Genomic DNA, 14,292 nt, shown 5'->3' with positions numbered 1-14,292 from the left:
AAACACAAAGGTTATCAATCTGTAGACACTTTGGCTTTGGGTGATGTCGTCGTAACATCATCTCTCTTCATCGCTATGGTCTGAATCTGACGGTGGGTGAGTGATAATCCTCGATGCAATGTCCTCGTCGTCTCTCGAGCCGAACCTCGACGTGCTGGTGTATGCCGGCGGCCGCGATTCATCATGGAAGGACATGCCAGCGCGAGTTGGGCTTGGTGCTGGGTACGCGCTGCGCAGACCCCGAGACGATAGATCCTGATGAAGCTTTTGCGCTTTCTGGCGAGCATTGAGCAGAGCGTCCTCGTCTTCCAGCAGCGTATTGATCTCCGCCGCAATCTTGCGCACGCCTGCGCCGATGTCCAAGTTTTGGCTGAATTCGTACTGCTCGAACTCGTACTTGTTGTACTCGGCTGCCAGCTCGATGAGGAACGAGGCACGAGCGGGCGAGCGAGTGTCGTTCAGAACTTCCTGGGAGCCGTTGATGAGCAGGTACTGCAGCAGGTTGAGCGCCTAGTGACATCAAATTGTTGAAAGAGATCAGTAGATCGACTACAGAAGAGTCAAGTCGTGAGGTTTCGAGGTCTTACTACCTTTTTCATCAGCGTCGGGTTCTGTTGGTGGTCGATGAGGATCTCCCAGATCCGCGCCTGGATGCAGGGGCAGTCCACCACGTTGTTCGTGCGCGACGCCAGCTCGTTCACGACGGAAGTCGGAATGCCCGTAGCCTGCTGCTGGTTCTTCGACATCAAAGACGCCAAAACGTTTTCTTCCACGGGAAGATGCTCATCCAGCAGAATCTCCGCTGGCGTCTTGGGCTCGCCATCCAGCGCCGACTTGACGATGTCCACGACCTCATCGAACGCAGCTCGCAGTCGGTCCATCGTGTCTTGTGCTCGCTCAGCGAGTTGAAGATTGAAGCAGCAACACTCGACCCTAAAAATGGTTTTAGCTACCGATGCCTAGCCGTTCAAGCAAGTTCATGAATCATGAGTCAAAAATGCATCTAAATTGTTTGGCTGTGTGTACAGCATAGGACCTATGAGCTCTCGAACGGCTGCAGAGCGACGCCCACGACCATGCCGTGGCTGATGCTCTGCATGTCCGACAGGATCTCAAAGATGTTGGGGACGGCGTAGCTGCGGGTCGAGTCGTCGTCCTCCGCTGCGTCGGTGTTGGGGAGAGGGATCTGGTACCTGGACGTGATGGCGCGGAACTTGGCGGGCAAGAAGGCCTGCGGCTTCCACGTGATGAGGATCTCGGTCGTGTCGACGCCGTTGACGAAGAAGAAGGCGAGGTGGCCGAACGCACGCTGCAGATCCTGGAGCAGCTCGTGCACGGGGTCGAAGCCGATCATGACCGGGACCGTCGTCAGGTCCATGTTCTTGTAGACTGGCGCAACGAACGGGTGCTTCTTGTCGCCCTCGACACGGATGCGCTTGGTCGGGAGGTTCTCCGTAGCGAGCTGCAGCATGGCGTCGAACTCCATCCTCGACGAGGCGAAGGCGACCTTCCAGCCAGAAGAGGAAGCACCTGACGCGAGCCAGGAGACGAGCACATCGTACGAAACCTGCGCAAGAGAAATCAACCGCTGCACCACGACCTTGTCCGGCGTGAAGCGCGTCCAGCTTGACAAACAGTCCATGTCCTCGTAGTCTGCGGCGATAAACATTGCGGGGTGCGTGGCTGGGCTTGTGCTAGACGCTTCGAACCGCTTCAGGATCTCGCGTCGCTTGTCGTCGTCCAAGGAGCTGTTCAGGTCCACGATGAACGGGACGTTTTGCCAGTCAAAGCTCGCCACACGCTTCAGGAAGCGGAGGAAGCTGGACAGCACGGAGCGAGGAGTAGACGTGGACGCCGTGGTAAGGAACACTTCGGCCACGATGAGCTCCACTGCCTCAACCGGCAGCACATTGCTCAGCGCCTTGTCAGCCAGCCATCTCTGCACCAGCCGAATGGTGGGGCCGAACGACGTGTTCTTCGTGTGCAGCGCGTGGACTGTGCTCGAGTGCTTGGAGAGGTAGTCGGCCTCGCGCTTGGCCATCACATACTCAGGCGAGTGGACGATAGCGAGCTTCTTCACTCCAGCAGCACCGGTCACGACACTGAGCTCCTTCTCACTGCGAATCACGAGGCGGAACACGTAGCCGCTGACGAACACATCCACGCAGTCCTTGGCCACCTCGCAGCGGAGGTTAAGGCGCGACCGCAGCTCGTGGCCGATGTGCACGTAGAAACCGGTCTTGGCGTGCATCAGGGCCTTCTTCTCATTCGGCCAGGCCGACGAGCGCTCGAACTTCAAGTGCAGCATCAACGGCTCCAGCACAGTGTTCACATGGGCCATCGGGGCGGCATCCATCTTCTCGCCCTTGGAGTAAGCCAACGGGTGCGGCTGAACCGGGAAGAGGCTCGTGTAGCGGAACGCCGGGTGCACCGGCAGCACATCGGAGACCTTCAGAGGCAGCGAGTCCAAGTCGCGCAGGGTCTTGGCGAAGTTGTTGAAGATTACCCACAGCTTGGAAACCGAGTTCATGGTCGACTCGAACGAAGCGTTTGAGCCCTTAACCTTCTTTGCTCCAGCAGGCTCCTCGACATCCAGCGCGGAGTACAGCGCAGCGTTGGAAGTCTTAATCTGCGACGAGGTAAGATGCGGGCAGTGAGCTGGCACTATGAAGTTGACAATGGCATCCAGCACACGGTGGCGGTTTTCGGGGCTGATGCCGTCCCAAACCACAGCCTCAATGATAGCGCCGTCCCTGAAGCGACGCAATTCGGACTTGCCACACCAGAACTGACGGAACTGGGTGCTGGCCACCTTGTCGTCCGCAGACGGACCCTTGTCAACGATCCGCGACGCGTTGTCCGAGTTAATGCGCAGTCCAACCGCCACCTTGCGCTGCTGCGGGAGCGAGCTGTCCTGCATACCCCACTCAACGCCGTCCTCGAGAATAGGTCGCACCAGCGTAACACGGTCCGTCAACGCCTTCGAGAGCACCGACTCGAGCTTGTGCAGCCAGAAGCGCTCCAGCCCCATGTCATTGATCGCGCGCTTCTCTTCCACCGTGTAAGTGTCCTCATCAGCGTCGTCCACGGGAGCAGGGGCGGGGAACCAGTAGTACTGGTCGTACCGCGTCCAGAACTCGTTCTTCTTGATAAACAGCGAGCGGAAGGCGTCCATCGAGCAGTGCTGAACGAGCTTCACCGACTCCTCCGCGGCGTTCTGGAGCTCCTTCCACGCGCTGCGCGACACGCGTCCGAACAGGTTCAGCCGCCCGGACGAGTCCAGGAACACGAGCTCGAACGACTGGCGGAACGTCTCCATGCCCTCGGTCGTCAGCACGACGCCGCCCTCCGCGGGCGGGAACTGCAGCGGCTCCTTCTCCACGTTGTGCACCGCGATGAACTGCACCAGCACCTTGAACATCTGGTCGGACGGGGTCTGCGCGCTGATCCGCTTCTTCTGGTACAAGTACAGCAGCAGCATGGACACCAGGAAGTCGTTGACCGAGTCCATGGCCTTGTGGAAGCCTCTCTGTCTGATCCAGACCTTGGCGAGAATGCAGGCCTCGGCGAACTGCGGGGCCTCCTTCAGCGCGGCGTGCAGCTCGCGCGTGTGCTGGCGCACCATCATGTCCTCCAGGATGGCGTTATTGTACATGGGGGTGCGGCACTGCTTCATCTCCTCCTCCGTCATATTAGGCTCGTGCTTGACGTTGCTCCTCGACGGCGCCAGCTTGGCCAGCTTGAAGAGCTCCGCGGTCACCACGGGGATGACGCGCACGCAGACCTTGACTCCTTTGGCTCCGTGCTCGCTCAGGAACTGCGGGTTCACCTTGAGCATGGCCACGGGCTTCTCGTAGTCTCCGTGCCACGGCTGCAGCGTCACGTCCTGGAACAGCTCTGTGTGGCTCTGCAGCTCCGAGACCAGGACGCCGAGGTACAGGTTGCGCTTGTCCTGGTACCTGTAGTTGCCGAAGTCCTTGGGCAGGAAGCACCCGCTCGGCATCTCCACCGCCAGGTCCACCGTCAGCACGCCGTACTCGGCCGCGCCCTTCTTGGACGCGTACGCCATGGTCTGCAGGATGTAGCTGCCCACGACGTCCAGGCGCGCCGGCCACTGGAAGGGCAGCACGATCTCCTTGCGCTTCACGTGGTTGCGCACGCGCAGGCCGCGCGCCTGCAGCGCGTCCTGCGTGACCTGCTGCTCCTGCAGGCCCTGCAGGACCTCCTTGACCTGGAACAGCAGCGTCTGCAGCGCCGCCGCCGCCTTGGCGCCGGGTTTGCGGCCCGCGGCGGCCAGCAGCTCGTCGATCTGCAGGCGGAAGAAGGACGCGCGGTACGAGGTCGTCGGGTCCGCCGCGCGCAGGTGGCGCAGCTCGCTCGCGCTCGGCAACGCGTACTTGGACAGCGCCTTGCGCAGCTCCGAGGTCGACGTGGACGCCATGGCCTCGACTTGAGTTATATATTGACTGGCGCCCGCCGACTTGGTTCGCTATTGCAACTTTTGCCATTATGTCCGGATAATATAAAACGTTTGCGAATTTTGTCCTTCTGTCCGGATAACCTAGCCGACAATGTAACATTAGTGGACCGTCGGAGGGATGCCTTTAGGCACTACAATCTCGGATCTTCGAACGGGCAAAAAGTACGTGGAGCAAACGACTCGAGACAAGGACAAGCTCGATGGGCTCGGTTTTGCGTGGAACCGTAGCGCGGCAATGTGGAATGACGTTGTTATCCCCTCTCTTGAAGCGTATGTCGCTGTTTACAAGAATGGCAACGTCCCGCCGGGGTTTGTTGTTCCCTCGGAAGATCCGTGGCCAAAGCAAGCGTGGGGAAAGAAGCTAGGGAAGATTTTCTATCTAGCGCGATACCAAGGGTCATATTTTACACACTTTGGGCGGGACATCGAGAAGCTGTGTCAGCTCGGATTAGAGCTCAAGCTCGCGCCTCTAGCGTGGAAAAGGCACGTCGCTCCGTTGCTAGTCATCTACGCGGAGCTGAGTGGGGAGGGTGAAGTCCCAGACGACTTCGTGATCCCGTCGGAGGCTCCGTGGGAGGAGAAGGTGTGGGGTGTTCGACTGGGACTCATCGTGGCCCTCAACTCGCACTTCATGCCGCGCAAGTGATGGCAGCCACTTTGAAAGGGATATAACTCAAAAAGACTGGCCTGCTTTCGTGTTTAGCATAAGATTTATTCTTCTTGGTGCGTTGCTCTTGTTAGCAATGCTTAGTCGCGTCGGTTGCTGTAAGTGAATGCTATAGGTCACATTAGGACCCACGCCAACAGAAATGTGAAGCCCTTTACTTTCATGAACACCGCATTCCTCCATACTTTAACCAGATATGTACCGCTGCAACTTGCTACCTGGTTGCACCAAAGATTTCACGCAGCATACTGTAATAATCAGCTCAGTTTTGGAACATATAGTTTTTTTGCCAGCCTCTTTATCGTTCCGAGTCTTTGTTTTTCTTCACCAATCCCCGCTAGAGTACTGTACAACGAGTCTCTATTCGTAAGCAACATGGAGACTTCTGTAGTTGGTATCTGCAAAACCAGCGATCAAATGGGATCTAAGAGCCCGTGTCTAGGCCCGCTCGCTTCAAAAACAAATTTTCGGACCGTCACGGATCTTGACGCTTATGAATAGCTAGGTTCTGCAGGCATTTGTCGGAATGGAGTCCTGGGCACAAAAAGGTAATTTCTATTCACCCTGTGGGCTAAATGCCAGCAACAGTCGGTACATGCGCTACAGGTGTAGTCTACAAGGAGCCAGCCAAGTGCGAATTTATGCAGTCGAATCTCACCTCATCGACAGCCTTGTGTGACTGTCGAATTTCAACGTCGTCAGGTGAAACCCATGTCTGCCGGAACCTAAGCTTAGGAGCTCGATGCTCGATTGCTACAATGCTATTCTACACGTATGGATGTTGAACTTGGCTGGTACAGAAGGACAGTTTGCACGCTACGCAGGACAGGCCCCCAGAGGATTGTGTCCGTTGCATAGGCTACTTACCTGTACAGTCGTTGTCACCCGAGACTGTGTCTTACCGAATACAAAGCGTCCCCGGGCACGCAAGTTCAGATTGCATGAGCGCGGTTAGTACCAGTGTATCTTTTAGGATTTTAGACTAAAAGCTATTATCGTGGTGATATGCTAACGTACATGCATTCGAAAGGCTATGAAATAGAGCTCAAGTTCAGTTGCTCTTCATCTTGATGTGAAACGAGAAGTGCTGTAAAACTGTTTTTGAAGGATAGGTGTATCCACCTTTTTTGCGAGCTGTTCGCTGGGGCAAGTAGAAAATAACAGTATCATATTGTTCTTAGTACTGTACAGGTACGATTACTATTTTCTGTGTTGTGTATATTTTACTGTACCAATTTTAGCAATTGTGATTGTGCAATGCCTAAACATAATTGTGTTAACACGATGCAACGAAATGAAAGCTGCTGTTTCACGGGATCGTCTGAGGTTGAAGTGGGCGATACAAGTTCGATAGAGGGCTCGCAAAACACTGCAGCTTATAGACCATGCGGTGGAGGACTACGAACATTCACCATGCAGTTCGATAGAGGGCTCGCAAAACACTGCAGCTTATAGACCATGCGGTGGAGGACTACGAACATTCACCATGCAGTTCGATAGAGGGCTCGCAAAACACTGCAGCTTATAGACCATGCGGTGGAGGACTACGAACATTCACCATGCAGCCGCTGTTATAGTGGCATTGGGCTGAACTGCCTGTGAGTGGCTGGATAGCCGAGATTTAACTGTAAGCTCGTAAAAAATCACCAACATGGCTTACTACTTCCGCCATCTGGTTCGCCGTAATCCTGAACTTTGAACCGCTACTTGGGCTACTTCAAGTACAATTCAAGTCGCTGTAACGTAGAGCAGGCGACCACGGGCTACAGACAGCAAAACAAACTCAAGATCCTATCCCAAGTTGGATCCGAGGGGTGATGGTAACCAGTCAATCAAGATGGATGTATTAACGAAGTGCAATAGCTGCGCATGTCTCGAAGCAGCCAAGCAGCCAACCTCTGACTTCGCTTTGAGTCACCATCGTTGCAGCTAGTCCCGCACCGGACGAGAGTCCGACTGGTCGATACAAACTGTAGACCCAGCACTTCTCTTTTTGCAGTCTAGGCCTCACACGTCCAGACATGACTCGGTCAGGGGTAATTCTCGTCCTCCTGGCCTTAATATTAACCTTCTCCAGTGCGTCTACTATCGACTGGACATTCTGGAACGACGATGACGATACTCCCGCGACTCCTTCGCCTAAAAAGTCGACCAAGACCCTGTCGACTGTTGCCCCAGAGGAGGCAACAACCGCGTCGTCCTTCGGAGACGCAGCAGCAACAGACCTGAAGCCTGTTCCTGGGTCATTTATCGATCCGCCTCCACTCCCGAAGAATTTCTCGGTCATTAAGATAACCGAAGCGAGGAGTACGACCACGTCGACGTACAAGAACTGGATAGGCCCTCGCCCTGTCGCCCCCGACGCCGCTTGCTACCGCGAATCGCACATTATGGACACCTGCCCCGACAACTTTGACCGGCACGAGGGCACCAACACTTGCTGGGCCAAGTGCCCGATCGACTACCCTGTGGAGTGTGGAATGGAGTGCATCCGTCAGAACGACGACTGCATGATGGAGGTGCTGAACAAGGTGGGTGCTATCGGCAACTCGGCTCTGGCCATTGCTACGTTTGGTGTGTTCCAGAAGCTGTGGCACGTGGCGGAGAACGTGCGCTTCGCCTTCGACTGTGCGAACATCATGATCGGTACGATGAGGTCTATCATCCGTTATGTGCGTAACATCAAGACCACGGACCCCACGGCTTCGACAGACAAGATTCTCAACATTCTGTACCAGTCTCACAACGTGGTCACGGATTTACCGATGGCCATCATGCTGTGCACGCGCCACGACCCGCCTCGAGAGCTCGACGTGTCGGGCCGTGTGCTGTCGACCATGAACTGGATCCTGCTGAACGCCATCGGCTACAAGGAGGACCTCGTATCGAGCTGGGGCCGCTTCAAGGCCTTCCTCATCGGCGCCAACTTCACGGAAGCCGCCAACTCCATCAACGACACGGAGATCGGGACGCTCAGCGACGCCTTCAAGACCAACTCCAGCTGCGCGTACGACTTGAGGTCCTTGACGGACCGCACGTGGCTGACTGTGAAGCAGCTGCGGAAGGACAACCCGGGCATCTCGGAGGACGACCTCCGCTTGAAGATGCAGAGGACGGAGCTGGTGGTGTCGGACATCGCTCTGGTGACGAACAACTGCATGCCGCAATTTATCGCCGAGTCGGACGTCGCCACGGCCTACAAGACGCGTGACAGCATCCGCAAGGCCTTCAGCGGCATGGTCAACGACCTGGTCTCAACGGGAAAAAGCAGGAACGGCAGTGACGAGGACGCCAAGAACTTCATGTACCAAGCAGCGGGCAAGGTGATGATCTCCATCGCAGTCACGGGGTTCGACATGATCGGTCTCATGGGTCTGGTGGCCACGTACCTCCAGAAGATCTGTGGGCCGACCAACTTCATCGGAGAGATCGACGACGGCACCCACCCGGACACTTTGGGCCTCAACATGATCCAGCGGGCGTTTAAGAACAGCACCATGTCTTGGACGAGGAAAGGAGACGGCAAAGTCCTCGTCCGATTCGCCAGCACCGACACAAAGAACGTCACAGTAAACATCATGTCCGGGGGCAACAAGATCGACGAGGTGGACGTTGCTGCTGGCGGAACAGCCTCGTGGAACTCGACCATTGAAAAACTTGGGGGCAAACCGTTGTATATGGATCGTTGGCGGCCCGGCTTCTTGGGTCTTCCGGGCACAGGAGGTGGCTCATTGCTGTTATGGGTGCCTCAAGCGTCTGAAGGAGGCCACCTGGAGCTAGATGCGAAGTTGAACGTGAGCTGAGTGTGTCGCGTCAAGTTAGAAACACTTGTTAGGGCAAAGTTGGATCTGGATGATGCAACAACATTTTGAAAAGTAACAAAGTTGAAATAGTATGAACTGATACGTTGTGTCATGATGTGAATGAGCCACTTCTTGTCAAGAAGTTCTTGAAGCACTTTGTCTGCAACAGGCGCTACGAAGTGCTAGTCGTTTACATTGACGGCGAGAGGGGTGCTCTGGGCAAATGAGTTACTTAATCATCTCAGTCACGCTAGCTAAGGGTAAGAGGCTCACTTGTCCGTTTAACATACCATATTATTGGACATGTTCGATGTACTCAGCGTTGTAGATTGCCGTTTTCGGCCCAATTTACATATGCGAAGAGAATGAGAGTACGTATGGCTGTTAAACTAATGTATCAAGTCAACGGCAAGGAAGACATCCATACCGGTACTATTCCGGCTTTGGAAGGCGGCTAATTTACCGTGCCGGCACTTTGTCGGCCTGGTAAGGTACTTTACCTCTGGACACTAGGAGAGCACACACATCTTACCGATATATTTAAGCGTCGAGCAAAGGCCACGAACAGTGTTCGCTCGTGTCTGGCACAAGGGAAAGAAGCACACCGACCAGTGGACCACGTACAGTATCTTAAGCAAGGACGACATCAGAATGTTTGGACGCAAGGGGACAATGAGACTGCAACATCTCTGGATCTTCACCGCCGAATCCGTGGTGCCGCTGCTGCCCTGTTTGAGGTCGCAATTCACCGCTGTCGGGTTTCAACAACGAGAGCTGGTGCCGCCACTGGCACCGTCTCAGTGAGACTGTCCCGGTGGTGCAAGTGGCGGTACATATTGTACGGAACCGCCTCCGCTGTCTCAAAAGCGGCTCTGTGTCGTCGTTTGGCTTGTGTCGTCCACACGTCGAGAAGCAATGGTCGCCGTGGTGGCGGGCCGCCACCACACTCGTTCCGTGTTGTCCCCTCGACTATCTCCGCGATTTGAAAGCGCTCGGGTGTCGATTCGACACGAGCGTGGCGCTGTGTCCACCGGATCCCGCTTCATTGAGACGTTAAATGGCTCGCCGTCCGTAACGCGCGGACCAAAAACGAGTTTCAGATCTGTAATTTACCGAATTCAAGGGAAAGAAAACTCTTTAGGTTGTATGGAACTTCAACTACGATCCTAGTGCATGCATGCAGGTTTTGTTGGCTAGAGGCTGCTTGGTGATGGATGAGTTGACGGGTTGAGACGGCAACGACTCGAGTGTCGGCTGGTGAACCGCCACCAGTACCACTGGCAGTGGCTTACTGTACGAGACAAGAACAACCGCTCTACAAACACATAGCCCTACGTACGCACTGTACGGTAGTTGATCGATCGGCCTGTTCCATGTGAATTTACGGCAAACGCCGTGCTCATACATGTACATGTAGGCTCATTGTCTGCACGTGATCGAGATCGGGTTGAGTCACTCAACTTGAGTGCAAGGGGCGTAAGGAATATTGTACAATACAGTACAGGACATGAATGCGTGTGGACACTGCAACCGATCTTCCCGTATCTTCTGTTGAAAGATGTACATGTACTGTACAAATGAATGAATGGTTGACAGCGTGTTTAATTAACCACCCTACTTAAGTATAGGTCCACAACGCATAATAAGAAGAACCCCTACTGTACGAAGTTGTGTGCTGTATTTCACTCTTCTGCTACGGAGTAGGAATAAACGGGATCTGGGTAATAAAAAGTAAGTTCAATCATAGTACGGTAAATTACACAAAAATGCTTTAAAAATGTATACTACTACTACTAGTACATAGAATACGAATACTATATCTGAGTTCGAACTTGTTGCAGTTTTGACGGTTATCACCCTCGAATTGGGAGTTGCTGCAATTTTGAAGCTAAGCTTCAAATGTTTTCGCAGTGCAGTATGGAACATATTCTGCTATGTACATGTAAGTCACAAGAACTTGAATTTGAAGTTTAAAATTAGACAGCTAACGACACCCAATCCTGCGCACAGCTGCAGCGTCCACAGGAACTTGATCGCTCAGGCAAAAGAGCTAGCGCCCAACGATTCCGCTTTGCTCAGAAAACAACTATTGTACATGTACTGTATGAAGTTGCAAATGCATGTGTCCAAAGATTTTATCGCTGCAAGAGTTGGCGGCCGCGATATGTTGCCTGAACATCCCGACTCCAACAGTTCCTCCATTCTTTTATTTTTATGCGGTTATCGCCGATTGCACTCAGGGCCAACAGTTCCTCCATTGCAGTTCTGGCAGATCATCGCGGCGCTGCAATCCCGCTTGTCGGGCACCCAACGAACCCTACGTATCCCCTCGAATGTTTTGAAACCCACAGAGCGTGCATTTTTTTCCCTTAAAATGAACTTGGGCTGCCCAAGTTGGGCAGTACAAGCAAATTTGCCTTGTCTGTCGAATCCCAAAATCGTTGAATCTGCACTCAGCATGCTTAGGACCTAACACCGAAGTTAGGTGTGTCCAGCTCGATCTCAGGCATCGGGAACTATGGTCATTGCCATTTCCGGGTATGATACACTGTACTGTATTTTTTAAAACTCGCACTATTTTAATAAATTAAAATAGTGGCGCGATACATCTCTCCGAGTTTCGAGGCTCGGAGAGATGTATCGCGCCATCAAGAGTCTTGATTCAAGACCGTCACAAATAAACAAAACTTTGCGATGAGTCCGTGCCTGCTTGACCGTATCTTCCTGAATTTATCGGGCGGTATCCGATCGTGCCTGGTACCATCTTCCTCACTGTTTGTCAAGGTTCATGTACGCATTTGATGCGTCGCGGACGGAGGACGTGTGCTTTGGGTCGAAGATACTCCAGCACATCGTTGAGTCAGCCCGGTTCCCCCTCGACGGTGGCTCAAGCACCATGTGCATCAGTTCATAACAATCGATAACTCAAAAAACAATATGTAAAATATGTTGGTGGTGGTCTCTCGGACTGATGTTCTTGTTAATATTTTCTTGGATAGAAGGTGCCCGGCACGGGGGTGCCACGTCACGAGGGCACATAACTATCCCCCTATGCTACGGCATAAAAATGCTGCTCCCACCCCTCTGAGTGCAATCTGAATAGATTTGCATTTCCCACCATTCCGCTGTTGCGGGTGCGACCTCGGTTCACCTGCATAATGTCATGATACAGGGAGATGAACATCCCATCCATGATGCACAACTTCAACTAGCCTTTCGACCCACACTACCGGTACCGAGGAGATTTACTGTAACAGAATAGCAGCACTTCAGAGTTGCTTTGAGTATGAATGAATACCGACATTGTATGAAAAAATGCCATGCTAACTGTTCTCGCGCTTTATGTGGACATTCTACGGCCTCCTTCAACGAACCCGAGTAACATGCTATACAGTAGCAACTTAGTCACCAAAGCAAAAGAAATGCGTACACAGTACATGTACTGTAGGCTGCTGCCTGCTTAAGCATGAAGTACCTTGGGTGATGAGATTGGCATCCCCCTGGTATTTGCTTAGTGGTGTCACCGAGTCGGTGATCGAAACCATGTCGGTCTGCTTTTTCGACCTGGTCGCAGGGGACAATGCGCGGTGCTTCCTTGCGACTCCCGACTCGGGAGTCCCGAGTCCCTGCTAAGGGAACGCTGAACGTCAGCTCAAGGGGAAGGAAACCCTGTTGAAGCAGGCAGTGCGGCCTATCCAAAGGCCCAAGGGACCTGGCAGGTCCGACCTGCATTCGGCTTCGTGAAAAAGAGTTGACAGGTCATGGGAGTTGCTCAACTTTAACCGTATCTCGTCGAATTTACGAGCGTGGGGGAAATGGCGCATCAATGGCTTGGACGGTCGTCTTGGAATCGACGCCTGTCTAAGACTTCGTCCCGCGTACTGGTCACGTAAGTAAGCAGTTGAAATGGATGCGCATGTCCACGCGGGCCTCGAGGTTGCAAGGAATCAATACCGGAAGATTTTTAAATGGGTCTTATGCAGAACAGGTCTTGGATTTGATCAGAGCGTGCTTTTTCTTTGAACTTGTGATTGGATCACATTTGCCATGCTTTGACGACGTAAGTAGGAAAAGTCCCAGTCTCACTTTGAAACCTCAGCCGAGTGCCTACCACGACCCAAGCTTCCTAACCTCTGTCTGCGCCTCGGTGATGCCCGAGCCACATCGCCACGGACCGAGCCGTTGCAGCACCCCGGGTCGCTGCCCCTGCAACACCGTAACGGCATGCGTCGGACGGAGGAAGATGAGCAAGATCCTCGCCTTGAAGAGCTCCAGGGTAAGCGAGCGCAAGCACCACCAGCAGAGCAGCAAGGAGGCCATGGGAGAGGCCGAGAAGATGCAGCAGCACCATCGTAGTGGGCAGCAGGTGGGCAAGATGCGTCAGGAGAGCACAAGCAGTAGTCGGCCAGGAAGTGCTTATGGAATCGATGGGCCATACTGCGTTGTGCAAGCTATACTATTTGGTGGGCGAGGACGCGAAAAGTGATGTGGTGCAGCTGAAGATGCCGTCCGTCGCGGTAAGAACAGGTGACGCACAGACCTGTGCGTGCACTCGTGCAGACGGAGGCGCTCCACATGCCTCGTGAGTGCGGAGCGCGTCAAGTCCACGCAGGTATCCGGATACATCGTTGCTGCCCCTGTTGTCCAAGTCGGCGTAGCTGACCGCTGCGCCGTGCGCCACTCCTGCCACGTGTTCAGGCTGCCGCCGCCGTTGGGCTCCGAGTCGAGCGGAATCGCGCGCACCTTTGGCTGACACCGTGAGCGAGCTTGGCTCCCGCTGGCAGATGTCTACAGAGGCTGCGTCGGACGTCACGAAGACGCGCCAGTCCTGTCGCCGCCGCCGCTGCTGCTGCTGCTACTCCGTCTGCTACTCCGTCTGCTACTCCGTCTGCTACTCCGTCTGCTGGTAAGGTTGGTCGCAGTGCAACGTCTTCGCTTTGGAGAGTTTGTTGCCGTGCTGCTGCTGTGGCACCTCGCTACGAGCTGAAACGCTATATATTTCTCCTAGTCAAGCAGGAGTGAAACATGTCGATGACATGCCGTAGCTAGGCTACATAATTCTAAAGTACATGTACCTGTTACTTGTTGGTAAACTAATTTTACAAGATATGTGCTAATTGCCAACAGTGGAGTGTCGATGCTGAGAGTGTGAACGGAAACCAAACCAGGTGTGCACTGCTTTGACTAAAAAAACACCAGTCGCGAATGGGATACAATGCACGCACTGCAGCAACTGCATTGGACTTTGAGCACCACTAGAAACATGAACAGCGTGTGCTATTGCAGATAATGAATCTTGCTGTCAAGAGAAGTAGGAAAGGGAGGCATGTTCGACTGCTGCG

The 14,292-nt window shown here is 53.9% G+C and overlaps 5 protein-coding genes across 5 annotated transcripts; 2 read left to right on the top strand and 3 right to left on the bottom strand.

Moving 5' to 3' along the window:
• Nucleotides 1-57: 57 nt before the first annotated feature.
• PHYSODRAFT_314105 (hypothetical protein) lies at nt 58-881 on the bottom strand (the record flags this gene model as incomplete). Its single annotated transcript, XM_009526865.1, has 2 exons — nt 58-510; nt 591-881. The coding sequence occupies 2 exons, from the start codon at nt 879-881 to the stop codon at nt 58-60; spliced, it is 744 nt and encodes a 247-aa protein (XP_009525160.1).
• A 155-nt stretch (nt 882-1,036) lies between these two features.
• On the bottom strand, nt 1,037-4,441 carry PHYSODRAFT_314104 (hypothetical protein; the record flags this gene model as incomplete). The annotated part of the gene is made up of 1 exon (XM_009526864.1): nt 1,037-4,441. One exon carries the CDS (start codon nt 4,439-4,441, stop codon nt 1,037-1,039), a length of 3,405 nt encoding a protein of 1,134 aa, XP_009525159.1.
• Nucleotides 4,442-4,595: 154 nt separating this feature from the next.
• On the top strand, nt 4,596-5,126 carry PHYSODRAFT_490936 (hypothetical protein; the record flags this gene model as incomplete). The annotated part of the gene is made up of 1 exon (XM_009526863.1): nt 4,596-5,126. A coding segment is annotated over one exon (531 nt), but the record flags the coding sequence as incomplete, so codon positions are not given.
• A 2,042-nt stretch (nt 5,127-7,168) lies between these two features.
• Nucleotides 7,169-8,950, top strand: PHYSODRAFT_497520 (hypothetical protein; the record flags this gene model as incomplete). The annotated part of the gene is made up of 1 exon (XM_009526862.1): nt 7,169-8,950. The coding sequence occupies one exon, from the start codon at nt 7,169-7,171 to the stop codon at nt 8,948-8,950; it is 1,782 nt and encodes a 593-aa protein (XP_009525157.1).
• Nucleotides 8,951-13,049: 4,099 nt separating this feature from the next.
• Nucleotides 13,050-13,589, bottom strand: PHYSODRAFT_285731 (hypothetical protein). Its single transcript, XM_009526861.1, has one exon. The coding sequence runs from the start codon at nt 13,299-13,301 to the stop codon at nt 13,077-13,079; it is 225 nt and encodes a 74-aa protein (XP_009525156.1). The 5' UTR covers nt 13,302-13,589; the 3' UTR covers nt 13,050-13,076.
• Between the last annotated feature and the right edge of the window lie 703 nt (nt 13,590-14,292).

This window comes from Phytophthora sojae (assembly GCF_000149755.1).
Source record: "Phytophthora sojae unplaced genomic scaffold PHYSOscaffold_3, whole genome shotgun sequence".
Lineage (NCBI taxonomy): Eukaryota > Oomycota > Peronosporomycetes > Peronosporales > Peronosporaceae > Phytophthora > Phytophthora sojae.
The sequence above is the reverse complement of the archived record's forward strand: the minus strand, read 5'-3'. Positions and strand labels throughout refer to the sequence as shown.